At 40.5% G+C, this 16,264-nt stretch overlaps 1 protein-coding gene across 5 annotated transcripts in view; it reads right to left on the bottom strand.

Moving 5' to 3' along the window:
• The window catches only part of KIF21B (kinesin family member 21B), a 768,527-nt gene that overhangs the window by 210,044 nt on the left and 542,219 nt on the right, over positions 1–16,264 (bottom strand). For all 5 annotated transcript variants that reach the window (XM_056557611.1, XM_056557612.1, XM_056557613.1 and 2 more), the window contains one exon: positions 155–215. In XM_056557611.1, the coding sequence (XP_056413586.1) occupies positions 155–215 (61 nt within the window). The remainder of the gene's footprint in view (positions 1–154; positions 216–16,264) is intronic.

Raw genomic sequence — 16,264 nt, 5'->3', positions numbered from 1 at the left:
GCAATTTACAAATTGAAAATAAAGTTAATTTCTCAGGAACTCAGAGGAACTCAAGCCTAAACAAAATGTATCACTATGTACAAAGTGACATCCCCTATTAGTCCTCAGGTTTATGTAAGTGTCCCTTATAGTGAATTTTATGTAATTTACTAACCTTCCATCTGACATTTGACTGAGTTCCGAGACCTCCTCATCTGTGCTGGCATATCCATTTTCTGTAATAAAATATAACTTATGAATCAACTTCTGAAAAAAAAATGATATTTATTACAAAGCTGAGAGAGACAGTTTTTATGCAAATATCTGATATCATATGTGCCAACAGTCCTGTTTACCATAAAAATTCTCCCAAAGATGAAACTACACGGCACAACTGGAGAGACGGGGGAGGAGACGGGGGAGGAGACGGGGCGTTACTGTCGACCTCTAGGTCGACGCTACGCGCCTTAGCACTCACCATGAGCGCTAATGTCAGCGCCCCGTTAGGGAGATCGTGGGGGGTCCCAGCGGTCGGACCCCCCGCAATCAAACACTTATCCCCTATCCTGTGGATAGGGGATAAGTGTTAATCACGCTGCAGTTGTCCTTTAACTGTTGAGAGGAAGAGTACGTCCGATATAATAATTAAAACATTGGTACAATAACAGCTGGGTTATTCTGACAAAAAAAAGTATTTCATATAATTTTAATTTATTTTTCAATGTAAATATACATCAATTTAGTATTAAAACAACAATGACATTACACAGGTTGATGAAAAAGGGTGGAACTAATAAAGAGGGAAGAATTCTGAATGAAGCAGCAGTCCGAGCAAACATGCACATTGCTGCTCCATTTAAAGGGGTACTCTGGTGGAAAACTTTTTTTTTTTTTTTCAAATCAACTGGTGCCAGAAAGTTAAACAGATTGGTAAATTACTTGTATTTAAAAATCTTAATCCTTCCAGTACTTATCAGCTGCTGTATACTCCACAGAAAGTTGTCTAGTTCTTTCCAGTCTGACCACAGTGCTCTCTGCTGACACCACTGTCTGTGTCAGGAACTATCCGAAGCAGGAGATGTTTGCTATGGTAATTTGCTCCTACTCTGGACAGTGCCTGACATGGACAAAGGTGTCAGCAGAGAGCACTGTGGTCAGACAGAAAAGAACTATGAAACTTCCTCTGTAGCATACAGGAGCTGATAAATACTGGAAGGATTAAGATTTTTTTTATAGAAAAAATATACAAATCTGTGTCATTTACCTGCACCAGTTGATTTAAAAAAAAAAAAAAGTTTTCCACCAGAGTACCCCTTCACCCCTTAAGGACTCAGCCCATTTTGGCCTTAAAGATACAGGAAAAATTATTTTACCATTTTTGTATTTTCCTCCTCTCCTTCTAAAAATCATAACTTTTATATTTTCATCCACAGACCCATGTGAGGGCTTGTTTTTTGGGCAACCTTGTTCTTTGTAATGACATCACTCATGTTACCATAAAATGTATGGCACAACCCAAAAAATATTATTTGTGTGGGGAAATTGAAAAAAAAAAAACACGCAATTTTGCTAATTTTGGAAGGTTTCGTTTTCACGCCGTATTCTTTATGGTAAAAACTACATGTTTTCTTTATTCTGTGGGTCAATATGATTAAAATGATATCCATGACTACATACTTTGCTATTATTGTACCGCTTAAAAAAAATCTCAAACTTTTTAACCAAATTAGTATGTTTAAAATCCCTCTATTTTGATGACCTATAACCTTCTAAGTTTTCCGTATACGCAGCTGTATGAAGGCAAATTTTTTGAGCTGTGATCTGTACTTTTTATCGATACTACATTGGCATATATGGAACTTTTAAATAACTCTTTATACTTTGTTTTTTTAATAAAATGTGACAAAGCAGCAATTTGGATTTTTTTTAATTTTTTTTTATGTTTACGCCGTTCACCATACAGGATCATTAACATTATATTTTTATAGTTCGGACATTTACACATGCAGCAATACCAAATATGTTTATGGATTTTTTTTTAAAGCTTTTTGGGGGTAAAATGGGAAAAAGCGTCGATTTACATTCTTATTGGGGAAAGGGATTTTTCTAATTTTTTAAACTTTTTTTAAACTCTTTTTTACTTTTTTTTTTTTTTTTTACACTTTTTATGTCCCCATAGGGAACTATTTATTGCAATCATTTGATTGCTAATACTGTTCAGTGTTATGCATAGCACTGATCAGTGTTATCGGCGATCTTCTGCTCTGGTCTGCTCAATCTCAGACCAGAGCAGAAGACCCCAGGTGATGGACAAAGTCAGGTGAGGCGACCTCCGTCTGCCATTTTAGAAGATCGCATCCCTGCGGCAGTGCCGCGAGCGATCCGAGCATCCAATATAACCACCGCATTGCCAAAGATGCCATGATCTGTATTGATCACAGCATCTGAGGGGTTAATGGCGGACATCAGCGTGATCGCTGATGTCCGCCATTACTGGCGGGTCCCTGGCTGCTAATAGCAGCTGGGACCTGCCGCACATGATCCAAGCACCGGTCCGGTGCTCGTGTCATGTACAGGATGTAAACGTATGTCCTGGTGCGTTAAGTAACACTGCACCAGGACATGTATTTACATCCTTTCATTAAGAGGTTAAGAAAAAAAAAGGCCTCTCAAAAATGAAATAAAAAAGTAATCTGATTGGTTTCTATGCACAATTCCTCCACTTTTCCTCTACACAAGATTTTGCTAAATCTTCCCCTATGTTACTAATGGAGACAGCTGCCTGCCACTCCATTCAAACTTAAGACCCATGTATTCATTGCTGGGGTAAAAGCAGTTGGCCCCTCAGCAACCTATCATATATTAAAGTGTTCTCCAATCAGTGTGCCTCCAGCTGTTGCAAAACAACAACTTCTAGCATGCTCAGATAGCCAAAGGCTGTCCAGGCATGCTGGGAGTTGTTTTGCAACAGCTGGAGGCACACAGGTTGGGAAACAATGATCTAAAATCATAAGGGGGATAAATCCCAGGGGAAGTGCTCTAAAATATAGCTTTTAATGATTAATTTTAAAACAAAACCATAATCAAAATATGTGACCCATTAAAAAGTAATTAAACAATATAGGTACCAAAGAAGTGCAACCCAGTGCGTTTCCACTGTATATAACAGTTTCCTCAGGGGAATAGCATTGGTACAATAACTAAGGCCCAGTCATGGGCTGAATGCAATTACCAGAGTCTGTATTATTAGTATGCAATATTTGCCAAAGTTCAGATCAGCCCTTGTTAGCAGGCCCTGATATCCATGCAGGCAAACATGCTACTTACAATATGATATATAGTTCATAACATTATATTGAACTGAGTAATTATAGTTCACAACAACTTGTTACTCAAGGTAATATGTTAACAATATAATGTGTAAAAATATTTATGCCTATACCGGACTGGTTGGTATTCCACGGTGACTTAGCAATAAAAGACAGCAAAAATAGGAACAATTATTTCATGTTCAACCAGTATATGGGGTTGATCAAATTTTACCCATCACAGTATCTACCTGCCGTCACCTGGGAAACCTGTAAAACAAGCAGAGGAAAAAGAATTCCCCATTAGGGGTACTGTCTCACTCTTGAGACAGCAGGCCTGAGCCTGGCTACTCACGTTTAGTTGTCCGGGTAGTTAGAGCATTGAGCGCTACCTACAATGGTAGGTAGCCATGTTGCTGGCTACTGGCGCTCTGCTCGAACTTGGCGGCGTCCAGCCTAATATCCAGAACATCGCGCGCACGTGACCTGCGTCATATGACGCGAGCCTCACTCTCCTGGATCGCGATGCCGCGATCTCGCGAGAGGCGCATTGATGCGCATCCCTGGCGTATACATAGTACGGACATAACTACTCCCGGTACGATCATGTGATCTAAGCTGGTCACATGATATTAAGCCCGTTCCGTAATGACAGACGTGTATGGGCAGTAACGCCCCCCCAAGCTTTAGGTAATTATTTGCTACTAATAGGCATGGTAGACGGGCGTATTTGTAGAGCAGAAGTAATTTAGGCTGGTGAGCGAATACATTTTAGATGTTGTGCCCATTACTATTACATGGGGTAAAAAAAAGGGGGGGGGGGGAGAGGTTCTGGAGCGTTTAGGAGATGAATTCAAAGTCATAGGGGAACATCCCCAAATTACATTTAGGAGAGGCAAAAGCCTGGGGGACATTTTAACCCACTTAGCCCCTGATAATCGAACAAGAGAAACCTGGCTAGGCAGACAAAAGAAACCCAAGGGGTGCCATAAATGTGCAAATGTAAAGCCTGCCGGTTCATTCAGAAAGGATCTGTATTTAGAGACTTTAACTTGGGCATTAGTGTCAAATTAGGAAGTTTTATGAATTGTGACACAAATAACATAATTTATGTAGCCACATGTCCTTGCAGTTTGAAGTATGTAGGGAAAACCACACGACCCTTCAGGCGCAGAATTTTTGAACATTTGGGAGACATCAGAAACAAGAGGGAAACGTCTCTCTCTCTATACATATGCATGCTACACATGGAGGTAACCCCGAGGGATTGAGCTTTATCGCCGTGGAATGGGTTAAATCTCGGGGAGGTGACATTGACCGGATACTTTTACAGAAGGAATGCCGTTGGATCTTTAAACTAAACTCTGTGGCACCAACAGGACTGAACGTACAACAAAATTATTCCTGCTTCCTCTAGTACACTGAATTGGTGGTGGCTCCCCCCACCCCTGGGTAGTGATTGGTTAGGCAGAGAGATGACCTGTAGTCGGTGTCTTAAGTTTAGTATCACTACCTAGATAATATAGGTTAGGGAATACTAGGAGCTTTTTAAGGCGGCCACCACGGCTAGGTACTAGGGCTCATAATTAGGGCCTTTTTAGGGACTTAGGACAGGACCATTAGGCTCCTGTTTATACCCCTCCCCGTCCCCCCCTTTTAGTTCCCCCACACTGGGGGGGGGGGGCGCACTAGCCCCCTCTAATTCATACCTCTTCATTTATTTATTCATCTGATCATGTTTGATCTTATTTTGACATGCATATTCTTATATTTCCCTAAACTTTTGCGATTGTGGTGACTCTATATGTGCCTTACCTCATCCTTGATCCTTATACATTGAATTGATCTCCTAAACGCTCCAGAACCTCCCCCCCCCCTTTTTTTTTACCCCATGTCATAGTAATGGGCATAACATCTAAAATGTATTCGCTCACCAGCCTAAATTACTTCTGCTCTACAAATACGCCCGTTTACCATGCCTACTAGTAGCAAATAATTACCTAAAGCTCGGGGGGCGTTACTGCCCATACAAGTCTGTCATTACGGAACAGGCTTAATGTCATGTGACCAGCTTAGATCACATGAACGCATCAGGGCGTGGTTACATCCGTACTATGTATACGCCAGGGATGCGCATCAATGCACCTCTCGCAAGATCACGGCATTGCGATCCAGGAGAGTGAGGCTCGCGTCATATGATGCAGGTCACGTGCACGCGATGTTCCGGATATTAGGCCGGACACCGCCAAGTTCAAACAGAGTGCCAGTAGCCAGCTGCGTGGCTCCTTACCATTGTAGGTAGCACTGAATGCTCTAACTACCCAGACAACTAAACGTGAGTAGCCAGACTCAGGCCTGCACTCTTTTCTTTTCAGGTATTCAAGAGTGAGACAGTACCCCTAATGGGGAATTCTTTTTCCTCTGCTTGTTTTACAGGTTTCCCAGGTGACGGCAGGTAGATACTGTGATGGGTAAAATTTGATCAACCCCAATGCTATTCCCCTGGGGAAACTGTCATATACAGTAGAAACGTGTTGGGTTGCATTTCTTTGGTACCTATATTGCTTAATTACTTTTTAATATATTTTGATTATGGTGTTGTTTTAAAATTAACCATTAAAATCTATATTTTAGAGCACTTCCCCTGGGATTTATCCCCCTTATGATTTTGGTCTCTATTGCTGGGAAGAGGATCATTGAGTATACACCTACTGTGGGGTGGATACAATACCACAGACCATCTTTGAAACAATGATCTACCCTGTAGATAGGTAAATAATTTAATTTGTAAGTAAACTACACATTTGAAGCTGTGTTCAGTCATTTTGCTTACATTAAAATCTACAGTATAAAATTTGCAGCTTCAAATATGTGCAAGATACTGCATGTATGAATAAACCCTTTTATGGCAATTTAACATTGATAACCTACAAGTCCCCAAAGCACTTATGACCATTCAATGATGTTTATAAAAATGATAGTGATTTATTCAAATAAAATAATATAGAAAACTGTGACAGCTTACAAAGGACAAAATACAGTATTGTGATGTGTCACAGGGCCCTGGTGGCTGTAAAATTATATATCTGTAATTTGTGGGTTAATACAAGCAATAATTGCTATTATTGCATGTATTAGCCCACAAATGACAGTAACATAATTTTACAGCCAAAAGGGCGAGGTGGCATGACACGGTATTGTAGTTTTTCCTTTGTAAGCAGTTGCAGCAGTCAGTATTATTTCATTCTAATAAATCCCTACAATATTTTAAACATCATTGAATGATAATATTTTTCGAAGTGCTTTGAGGACTGCTCACCTCATTTTCTCTATTTCTATGTTTAGTGCACATAGAGGGCCTCATTTACTAAGCTGAAACTGACCGGTTTTTGTCTGGTTATTTTGGAGCAGAGTGTCTGAGACATGTTTGCGCCAGTCTGCCTCCAGTTTGCGACAGTGTGTGCCTGAAAAATCCAACAAACCTGACACATTGCACTGTGAAAAGCCAAAAAAGGGCGTGGTCTGTCACAAAGGGGCGTGGTCTGTCACAAAGGGGCATGGTCAGTCACAAAGGGGGTGTGGTCGGGCCAAAAAGGGGCGTGGCTTTACAACCCGACCTATTTACTATTGAATTCACAGAAAATCCTGTGGGTAAATGTCTGGAAATATCGACATAGAAAAAGCTGGTCAGAAAATGTTCCGACTTTTCCCAATAGTAAATAGAGAGGAATCCTGCAAGTCTGAAACCACTTTTCCCACTAGTAAAAACCCAAAACTCTTAGTAAATGAGGCCCAGAGTGTTTGTGCATCCCAGTTAACCTCAGCACTTCCGAACAAGGTTCTCTTGTAGGCTACACACTTTTGCTTGTTCAATTTAAAGGAGAAATCCAGCTAAATTAACTTATCCCCTATTGACAGGATAGGGGATAAGTGGCTGTTCCCAAGATCACAGGGGATCCCAGCGGTCGGACCCCCGTGATCTCGGGAACAGGACCCAGCTCTCAGTGAGGTGTTGCAGAAGGCACATGCTCCATTCATATCTATGGGAGTTCCAAAAAAGAACAGAGTACGGCACTCAGGCACTCTCTGCCACTCTCTGCCACTCTTATAGAAATGATTGAAGCAAGATGACTCGCGCTCCTCACTGAGAGAGATCCGGAAGATCGCATGGGTCCTAGCAGCTGGACCTCCCACAATCATCTCCTTATCCCTGTGGATAGCGGATAAGTTCATTTTTGCTGGTGTTTCCCCGGTGGGAAAAAAATTTAACTGTCTAACTACAGTGCTCTCTGCTGCCACCCCTGTTCATATCAGGAACTGTCTAGAGCAGGAGAGTTTGCTATGGGGATTGCTCCTGCTCTGGACAGTTCCTGACATGGACAGAGGTGTCAGCACAGAGCACTGTGATCAGAGGGAAACGAACAGCTAAACTTCCACTGTAGTATACAGCTGATAATATGCAGCTGATAAGTACTGGAAAAGTTAAGATTTTTTAATAGAAGTAATTAAAAAATCTGTTGATTTGAATTTTTTTTCCACTAGAGTACCCCTTTAACTATCCACAAAATATACAGTGGTCCCTCAAGTTACAATATTAATTGGTTCCAAGACAACCATTTTGTAAGTTGAAACCTTACAAATCTTATTTTTGGACCATAACTTTATAGAAAACTGGTAATTTTATATCAGACGGGAGGCTCCTATCATTGCATTAATCTCTCATTAATCCTCAAATAGCAATAACATTAAAGGGGTACTACGTTACCTTGCTGTCAGAGCTCCGCTTTCCAGTGTCCGGAAGTTATTTTTCCGAACGATGTGTGTGCAGGCTTCCATGTTCAGGACCGCCCCTCGTGATGTCATGCCCGCCCCTCGTGACGTCACGCCCGCCCCCTCAACGAAAGTCTATGGGAAGGGGGCGCAACGGCCATCACGAGGGGGCGGGCATGATGTCATGAGGGGCGGCCTTGAACACGGAAGCCTGCACACACATCGTTCGGAACAATAACTTCTGGACACTGGAAAGCGGAGCTCCGACAGCAAGGTAACGGAGTACTCCTTTAAGTATATCAGTGAATACATCTAGAGAAAAAAAATGAAATCTGCATGGTAACAATATGCAAAATAGGTAGCTGATGCATCCAATCACGAACAAGCATAGTCTATATAAACTGCTATCTTGACTGACTCTTCCTCTTTCTTTATTGCTTATCAGAAAGATACGTATTACTGTTAGCTCTACCTCATAATATAGCATTATATTTTTATTATTTTTCGCTCATTGTTCCCCCTTTTTCTTATTCTTTATTGTCTTTTATTCTTATTCCCCTATTACTGTATTTCCCATATTTAATTGTTCCTCAGTTTCTTCTATATTTACTCTGTTGTCTGTCAGACCTTATTTACACCTATATTGGCTTTCGCCTCCATTTATCCTGAGTTACTACAGTACCTCTGTGTTCCGTTCGCTTCTTCGGCAGCTGCGTGCTTCTTCTCTGTCTCTCTGGCGTTGTTATCTCTTGGTCAGGATATTTTCCCCGAACCCTCACGAGAGTTGGAGCGCAAAACAAGCAATAGCTATCTTGCACAGGCTCTCATTCCTGTCAGAGACACCAGACACCGCACGGAATGAATATACCAGCAGCTCTTTACATTGTCCCTTTCTGCTTTTTCCCTATATATACTCTCCTATACTCTCCTTGTTATATTCATTGTGTTTCTCGCTAATAATAATTTATTTTATATATATATATATATATATATATATAGTAAGGATTTCACCCTGGAGATAGCTCTGGGATCGTACTTGACACAGCCACAAGACACGTTTCTTCCCAATAAACTGGCAAACAGCAAGTCCTTTCTGCAAGTCTGGCTCCTCGCCGACAGGTTGCAGGATAAATAAAAACATAAGACAGGAACAAACCATAATCCTAGACCGTCCACTTCACTGTTGTGGGTGTCACTCACAGCCCTGGCTGTGTGCTCCTCGCAAGGACCCTTGCCTCCCCCCAAAGTCACCTTGCTGTCCTCTGGGGAAAGCCCTGACTACACTGTCTGACTTACTTAAAAATACTTCCCCTCTCTGCTGCCTCATTGATTAGGCCCCAGGTGGAGGTTTCTCCAGGATCAGCTAGGGAAATACACCCTTTCCTTGTCACAATGTCACATATCACCCCCTCTGCTCAGACCACCGGGGATGAACACTTGTCTTCAAAAGACAGACATGACCATGCATCTGTCTTCCTCTTCGGTCGACCCAGCTGAAGTTTGTTCACTTTCTTCAAACTGTTGAGGTGATAGTCCAGTAGAATGGTTGCCTTAGTGACACTTTTCTTTGTGCTTAGAAATACAAAGGGGACCACTTCCTTGTCTTAGCAACTCTTCTCACTCACAACTCTAATAACCGTTGACTGGTCAACAATCTTCTTAATGTGCCTTCCTTTCTTTCCAATGACTTTTCCTACCTAGTTTCAGGGAACCCAGATTACCTCTTCAGCAAACTCCAGGTAACTTCTTGCCTTCTTCACAGCATCTTGGTTATCACCATACACATGACATATAAATGTATCTTTATCAAGAACAAAAGCCATCACCCCAGGGATCCTCCTTGCTTGTTGTACAGGGTGGTCCATTTATATGGATACACCTTAATAAAATGGGAATGGTTGGTGACATTAACTTCCTGTTTGTGGCACACTAGTATATGTGAGGGGGGAAATTTTTCAAGATGGGTGGTGACCATGGCGGCCATTTTGAAGTCAGCCATTTTGAATCCAACTTTCAATAGGAAGAGGGTCATGTGACACATCAAACTTATTGGGAATTTCACAAGAAAAACAATGATGTGCTTGGTTTTAACATAACTTTATTCTTTCATGAGTTATTTACAAGTTTCTGACCACTTATAAAATGTGTTCAATGTGCTGCCCATTGTGTTGGATTGTCAATGCAACCCTCTTCTCCCACTCTTCACACACTGATAGCAACACCACAGGAGAAATGCTAGCACAGGCTTCCAGTATCCGTAGTTTCAGGTGCTGCACATCTCTTATCTTCACAACATAGACAATTGCCTTCAGATGACCATAAAGATAAAAGTCTAAAGGGGTCAGATCGGGAGACCTTGGGGGCCATTCAACTGGCCCACGACAACCAATCCACTTTCCAGGAAACTGTTCATCTAGGAATGCTCGGACTTGACACCCATAATGTGGTGGTGCACCATCTTGCTGGAAAAACTCAGGGAACATGCCAGCTTCAGTGCATAAAGAGAGAAACACATCATCATGTAGCAATTTCGCATATCAAGTGGCCTTGAGGTTTCCATTGATGAAGAATGGCCCCCTTAGACTTTTATCTTTGGGGTCATCTGAAGGCAATTGTCTTTGCTGTGAAGATACGAGATGTGCAGTACCTGAAACTATGGATACTGGAAGCCTGTGCTAGCATTTCTCCTGCGGTGTTGCTATCAGTGTGTGAAGAGTGGGAAAAGAGGGTTTTATTGACAATCCAACACAATGGGCAGCACATTGAACACATTTTATAAGTGTGACCGGCGCGTCTGAAGGGTTAAGAGCACGCGGCACGTTAGCCCAGGGTCTCGGCTATGAATAGCAGCCGGGACCGACCCGGTGTGATGCAGGGTCTGACCCCGTTTTAAACACCGGGACCGGGCTCAGGGCGTACAGGTACGCCCTGAGTCCTTAAGAGGTTAAACAGATTTGTAAATTACTTCTATTAAAAAATCTTAATCCTTCCAGTACTTTTTAGGGGCTATATACTACAGAGGAAATGCTTTACTTTTTAGATTTCTCTGATGTGCACAGTGCTCTCTGTTGACCTCTGCTGTCCATTTTAGGAACTGTCCAGAGCAGCATATGTTTGCTATGGGGATTTTCTCCTGCTCTGGGCAGTTCCTAAAATGGACAGCAGAGGTCAGCAGAGAGCACTGTGGTCATGACATCAAAGAAATCTAAAAAGTAAATAATTTCCTCTGTAGTATATAGTCCCTAAAAAGTACTGGAAGGATTAAGTTTTTTTTAATAGAAGTAATTTACAAATCTGTTTAACGTTCTGGCACCAGTTTATTAAAAAAAAAAAAAACATTTCCACGGGAGTACCCCTTTAATACACAAAAGCATAAAAAAAGATAAATAATAAACATATCTGGTATCGTCATGTGCATAAATGTCCGAACTATAAAAATATAATGTTAATGATCCCCTAAGGCGAACGGCTTAAACGTAAAAAAAAAAGTATATATATATATATATATATATATATATATATATATATATACACATATATATATATATATATATATATATATATACTAAATGCTATTTTTTTTAATAAAAAGCAATCAAAAAGATACATAAGCGCAAACATGGTACTAAAGCAAACTACAGAACATGGCACAAAAAATAGCCCTCAAATATCACTGAATACAGAAAAATAAGAAAGTTAGAGGTGGTCAAAATAGGGCAATTTTAAACACAATGATTTTGTTAAAAAAGTTTTTTTTAAAGCAGTACAATAATAGAAATGTATGTAACCATGGGTATCATTTTAATCAGACTGACCCAGAGAATAAAGAAAACATGTAATTTTTACCATAAAGTGTACAGCATAAAAAGGACCCCCCCCCCCAAATTATGATTTTTGTTTACATTTCATTACACAAAAAAAGAATTTTGGGGGTTTACAATACATCTTAGGGTAAAATGAGTGATGTCATTACAAAGTGCAACTGGTCACGCAAAAAACAAGCCCTCATATGGGTCTGTAAATGGAAATATAAAAAGAGTTATGGATTTTAGAAGACGAGGAGGAAAAAACTAAAACGCTAAAATAAAATTGGCAGTTTCCTTAAGGTCAAAATGGGCGGTGTACTTAAGGGGTTAAAGTTAATTGGTTTAAGGATCCTGTCTTGTTATTCTGTGAATAAAAGGGAAGTTTAAAGCTTTTGAGATATTTCTCATATTAGTATAGTGGGAGCTTACATAGTTGGAGCCTCTCGAGAAAGATGTGAGTTTGTAGAAGAGGAGGTGGAAGTTTTTTGGATTGCCTCTAGATTTGCAATATTCTTAATTACTTCATTAATCTCTAATGTTCTTTGTTTATTGAGTGTTGCTCCCAATTGAGTGAAAGCTATGAAGTTATGGGACAACCCCATAAGTAGTAGGGATGTGCTATGGGGGATACAGGGTAATAGGATAATGATAGGTTATAGGACTTAACTCTATAACTAGTAGGGATCAGTAAAGGGATGTGCTTAGGGGGGATCAGGGACTGTTTGGGGGGGGGGGGTATTAGGATTATACTAAGAAGTTATGGGACAACCCATAGGGGGGATTAAACTGGCAGAGTCACTGGTAGAGAAGGATCTGGGTGTACTTGTAGATCACAGACTACAGAATAGCATGCAATGTCAGGCTGCTGCTTCCAAGGCCGGCAGGATATTGTCATGTATAAAAAGAGGAATGGACTCGAGGGACAGGGACATAATACTCCCCCTTTATAAAGCATTGGTACGGCCTCACCTGGAATATGCTGTTCAGTTTTGGGCACCTGTCCATAAAAGGGACACTGTGGTGCTGGAAAGGGTGCAGAGACGTGCGACTAAACTAATATGGGGCATGGAACATCTTAGCTATGAAGAGCGATTAAAAGATTTACAATTGTTTAGTCTTGAGAAGAGAAGTTTAAGGGGGATATGATAAATGTATATAAGTATATTAATGGCCCATACAAAAAATATGGAGAAAAACTTTTCCTGGTTAAACCCCCCCAAAGGACGAGGGGGCACTCCCTCTGTCTGGAGAAGAAAAGTTTTAGTCTCAAGGGGCAACACGCCTTCTTTACCATAAGAACTGTGAACTTATGGAACAGTCTACCTCAGGAACTGGTCACAGTAGGAAAAATTAACAGCTTTAAAACAGGGTTAGATACATTCCTGGAACAAAATAACATTAATGCTTATGAAGAAATATAAAATCCCATCCCTTCCCCAATATCGCGCCACACCCCTACCCTTCAATTCCCTGGTTGAACTTGATGGACGTATGTCTTTTTTCAACCGTACTAACTATGTAACTATATAAAGCGCCTCGGCTTTATAGGCCAGTAAAAAGGTATTGGGACATCTGGAGTACTGTTTAGTGCAAAATACTCTCATAGAGTCACCTACATTTTTTTTATATGTTCAGAGTGAGCAATGATGTGGGTGTTAGCTCTTCCAACAAAGTTGCTGTGCTTGGGGGTCTGTTAGTGACATCATAACTGGTGTGTGATCAGTCCAGGTCAGCTCTCCGATTTTAGTATGAGAAGTCCAATTTAATAAACCCCTATTAGTGAGAATCATATCTATTCTAGAGAACAACTGGTAACAAAGGGAGCATTATGTAAAGTCGCGTTGTGAAGCATGTTAAAGTCATAATGCATTACATAGATCATAATCAGATATAAGCTGTCTTAGATAAAAGGAGCATCCGCACGCTTGGACTGAGAGATCCATCTGAGGAACTGAGAAGGAGTTAAAATCTCCACAGATTACTATTTCTCCCCTTATTAACTGAGAAAAGCAGTTTAAACACTTTTTTCTGAAAGTGATTCTGGCGTCTGTTCGGGGCATAAAGATTAATAATTGTATACTCTGCACCAACAATAGTTTATACAATGATAATGGAAAAGAGAAAAAGTTCTCTCCAGCTCACCCTCTAGGTCCCCTGCAGCTCAGACTCATGTAGGCTGCATGCAACAGCTGAACAGAGAACAAGGATGTCCAGCGCAGATTCGTGTAAATGAAGAAAACTTAATTGGATAAAAGCCAGGTTCAGACACAAGATGTAAAGTCGTGAAAATTTCTAATGAAAAGAGACGACTTCCTGACTGGCACTTCTCCCTCCAGAAAAGAGTGTGGCAACCGTAGCCCACAATGTAAAGATGAATTTTATTGATGCAACATAAAAGTTTTGAGCCCGCACTGGACTCTTCATCAGGCATAACATAGGGATGCACAAACACAGTTTAAAAGACCCAGGGACAAGCTTCATCCAGGTCTGGGTCTTTTAAACTGTGTTTGTGCATCCCTATGTTATGCCTGATGAAGAGTCCGGTGCATCAATAAAATTCATCTTTACATTGTGGGCTACGGTTCCCACACTCTTTTCTGGAGGGAGAAGCGCCAGTCAGGAAGTCCTCTTTTTTCATTGAGAATTTTCACGACTTTATTTGACTATCCAGCTGACTTTGGCTACCTGGAAAAGGACACCGCGGCTTCTGACCTTCATACCACAGCAATTCTACGTGCCTACATAGGTGTTGTGTCCTAAGCACAACACCATCTGGTAAGCCTCCAATCTCTATTGTGCACCTTATCCTCATCTCTAACCGCCTGCACTAGGAGCGCACCTTGTTTTTTCTTTTATTTATCTAACAGACACAAGAGGTGACGCATTTCAAGTGCAAGTAGGCACTCTTAATCATACATAGACAAATGGCTCATTATATAGGCAGCACATGACCTGCTCAGGTGCATTATCACAGTAGGCATGTGTTAACCCTTTACAATCAAGGTACACAATAAATGGTGCAAGCAAGTGAAAATGAAAACTCTACATACATGTGTACAAAAATAATCCAACTTATAGCCGACATTATGTAAATATTCCACAGTAAGGCAATGATTAGTATACACATTATTATGCATGAACAATATGTATCAGAATGTCTCAATTTAAGGAAGATAAGAAAATGCCACAAAAAGTACAAAATAATATATTAACTAGAAAACATAAAGAAAAAACAACCGGAGTAATACAATATGATGTCCTGATGTCTATTCAGACCTTGCGGTTGTCTAGTAGCTAACAGGATGATTAAAAAAAACTTCTCTATTCAATAGCTTCTGTCTGTGATTACCACCCCAAATCTGTAGACTGAGCACCTACTGTGACCACATTTATAACATCCAACATGTTTTAACCAAGTAGAACAGAATGGAGTTTGAGAGCTATACAAAGAGGGAGAAACAGTTTGACCAATAGTAGATGCACATCTTGCTACGCATTTAAAACCTCCCGCTAGGGCTTTATTGTACTGTGGATCAGCTGATATGATCGGCATACCTTTCCTGATGATATGGCAGATTTCAGAGAAATCTGAGCTTAATTAGCAGAACTATGGGTTTAACAGTTTTAGACATGCATTTTTTGGAGTTAACACACAGGTTAGGTGCTAAGAGGCTATTTCTATTTTGCATTAAAGCAATATGTCTAGCACGGTCAAGTGACCACTGGGGATAACTCTGAATCGTAACCTAGAGGTAGCCGGAGGGCATCTTCTTTATAAAATCTGCTTCCCTACCAGTAGGTTCTTGACAATTCTTTTTCCCAGAAACTCATAAAAATATTAGCGAGCGATCAAATACGAAAAAATTTGGATATTCAACAACCAAAATAATATATTCCTACAAATGTCTGGGGTAATTGTAATACACAGACAAGAACCAAGCTGTGAGGAATTACAGAATATAAAGAGGTTACTGTAATTTCTGTTTTTGTATTTTTCTGTTTAGATGTGTATTCACACATTAGGATGTTGTGAGCAGTTTGCTATTGTCCCTAGATATGAAAGAGTTAATGCTCTGAGGCTATGACAACTCGGATGGGGCTATTTAAACCAGAGTTCTCCTGCATTCTGTGCTGGTTATTTGGGCATTTGTGCTATTCTGACTCTTACTTGATGCATCTTGTATTTATCTGTTAATATCTGTGTTTTAACCATGGTTTAATAATCCTGTTTATGATAGATTTTAATCTGTGTTACATTTGTCGGTTTTTAGGATTATGTATGTTCGTTCTACTTAGTCTGTGTTCACACTTAGTCTTGCTTGTTACCTGTGCTCTGTATGTTATAATTGCTGTTTGGTATCCTGGAGTCTATTCAGACTCATCCAGTTCTAGTCTAGTGTT

Source organism: Hyla sarda, chromosome 2, assembly GCF_029499605.1.
Source record: "Hyla sarda isolate aHylSar1 chromosome 2, aHylSar1.hap1, whole genome shotgun sequence".
NCBI classification, from domain to species: Eukaryota; Metazoa; Chordata; class Amphibia; order Anura; family Hylidae; genus Hyla; species Hyla sarda.
Note: the sequence above shows the minus strand (reverse complement) of the source record. Positions and strands in the feature narration are given on the sequence as shown.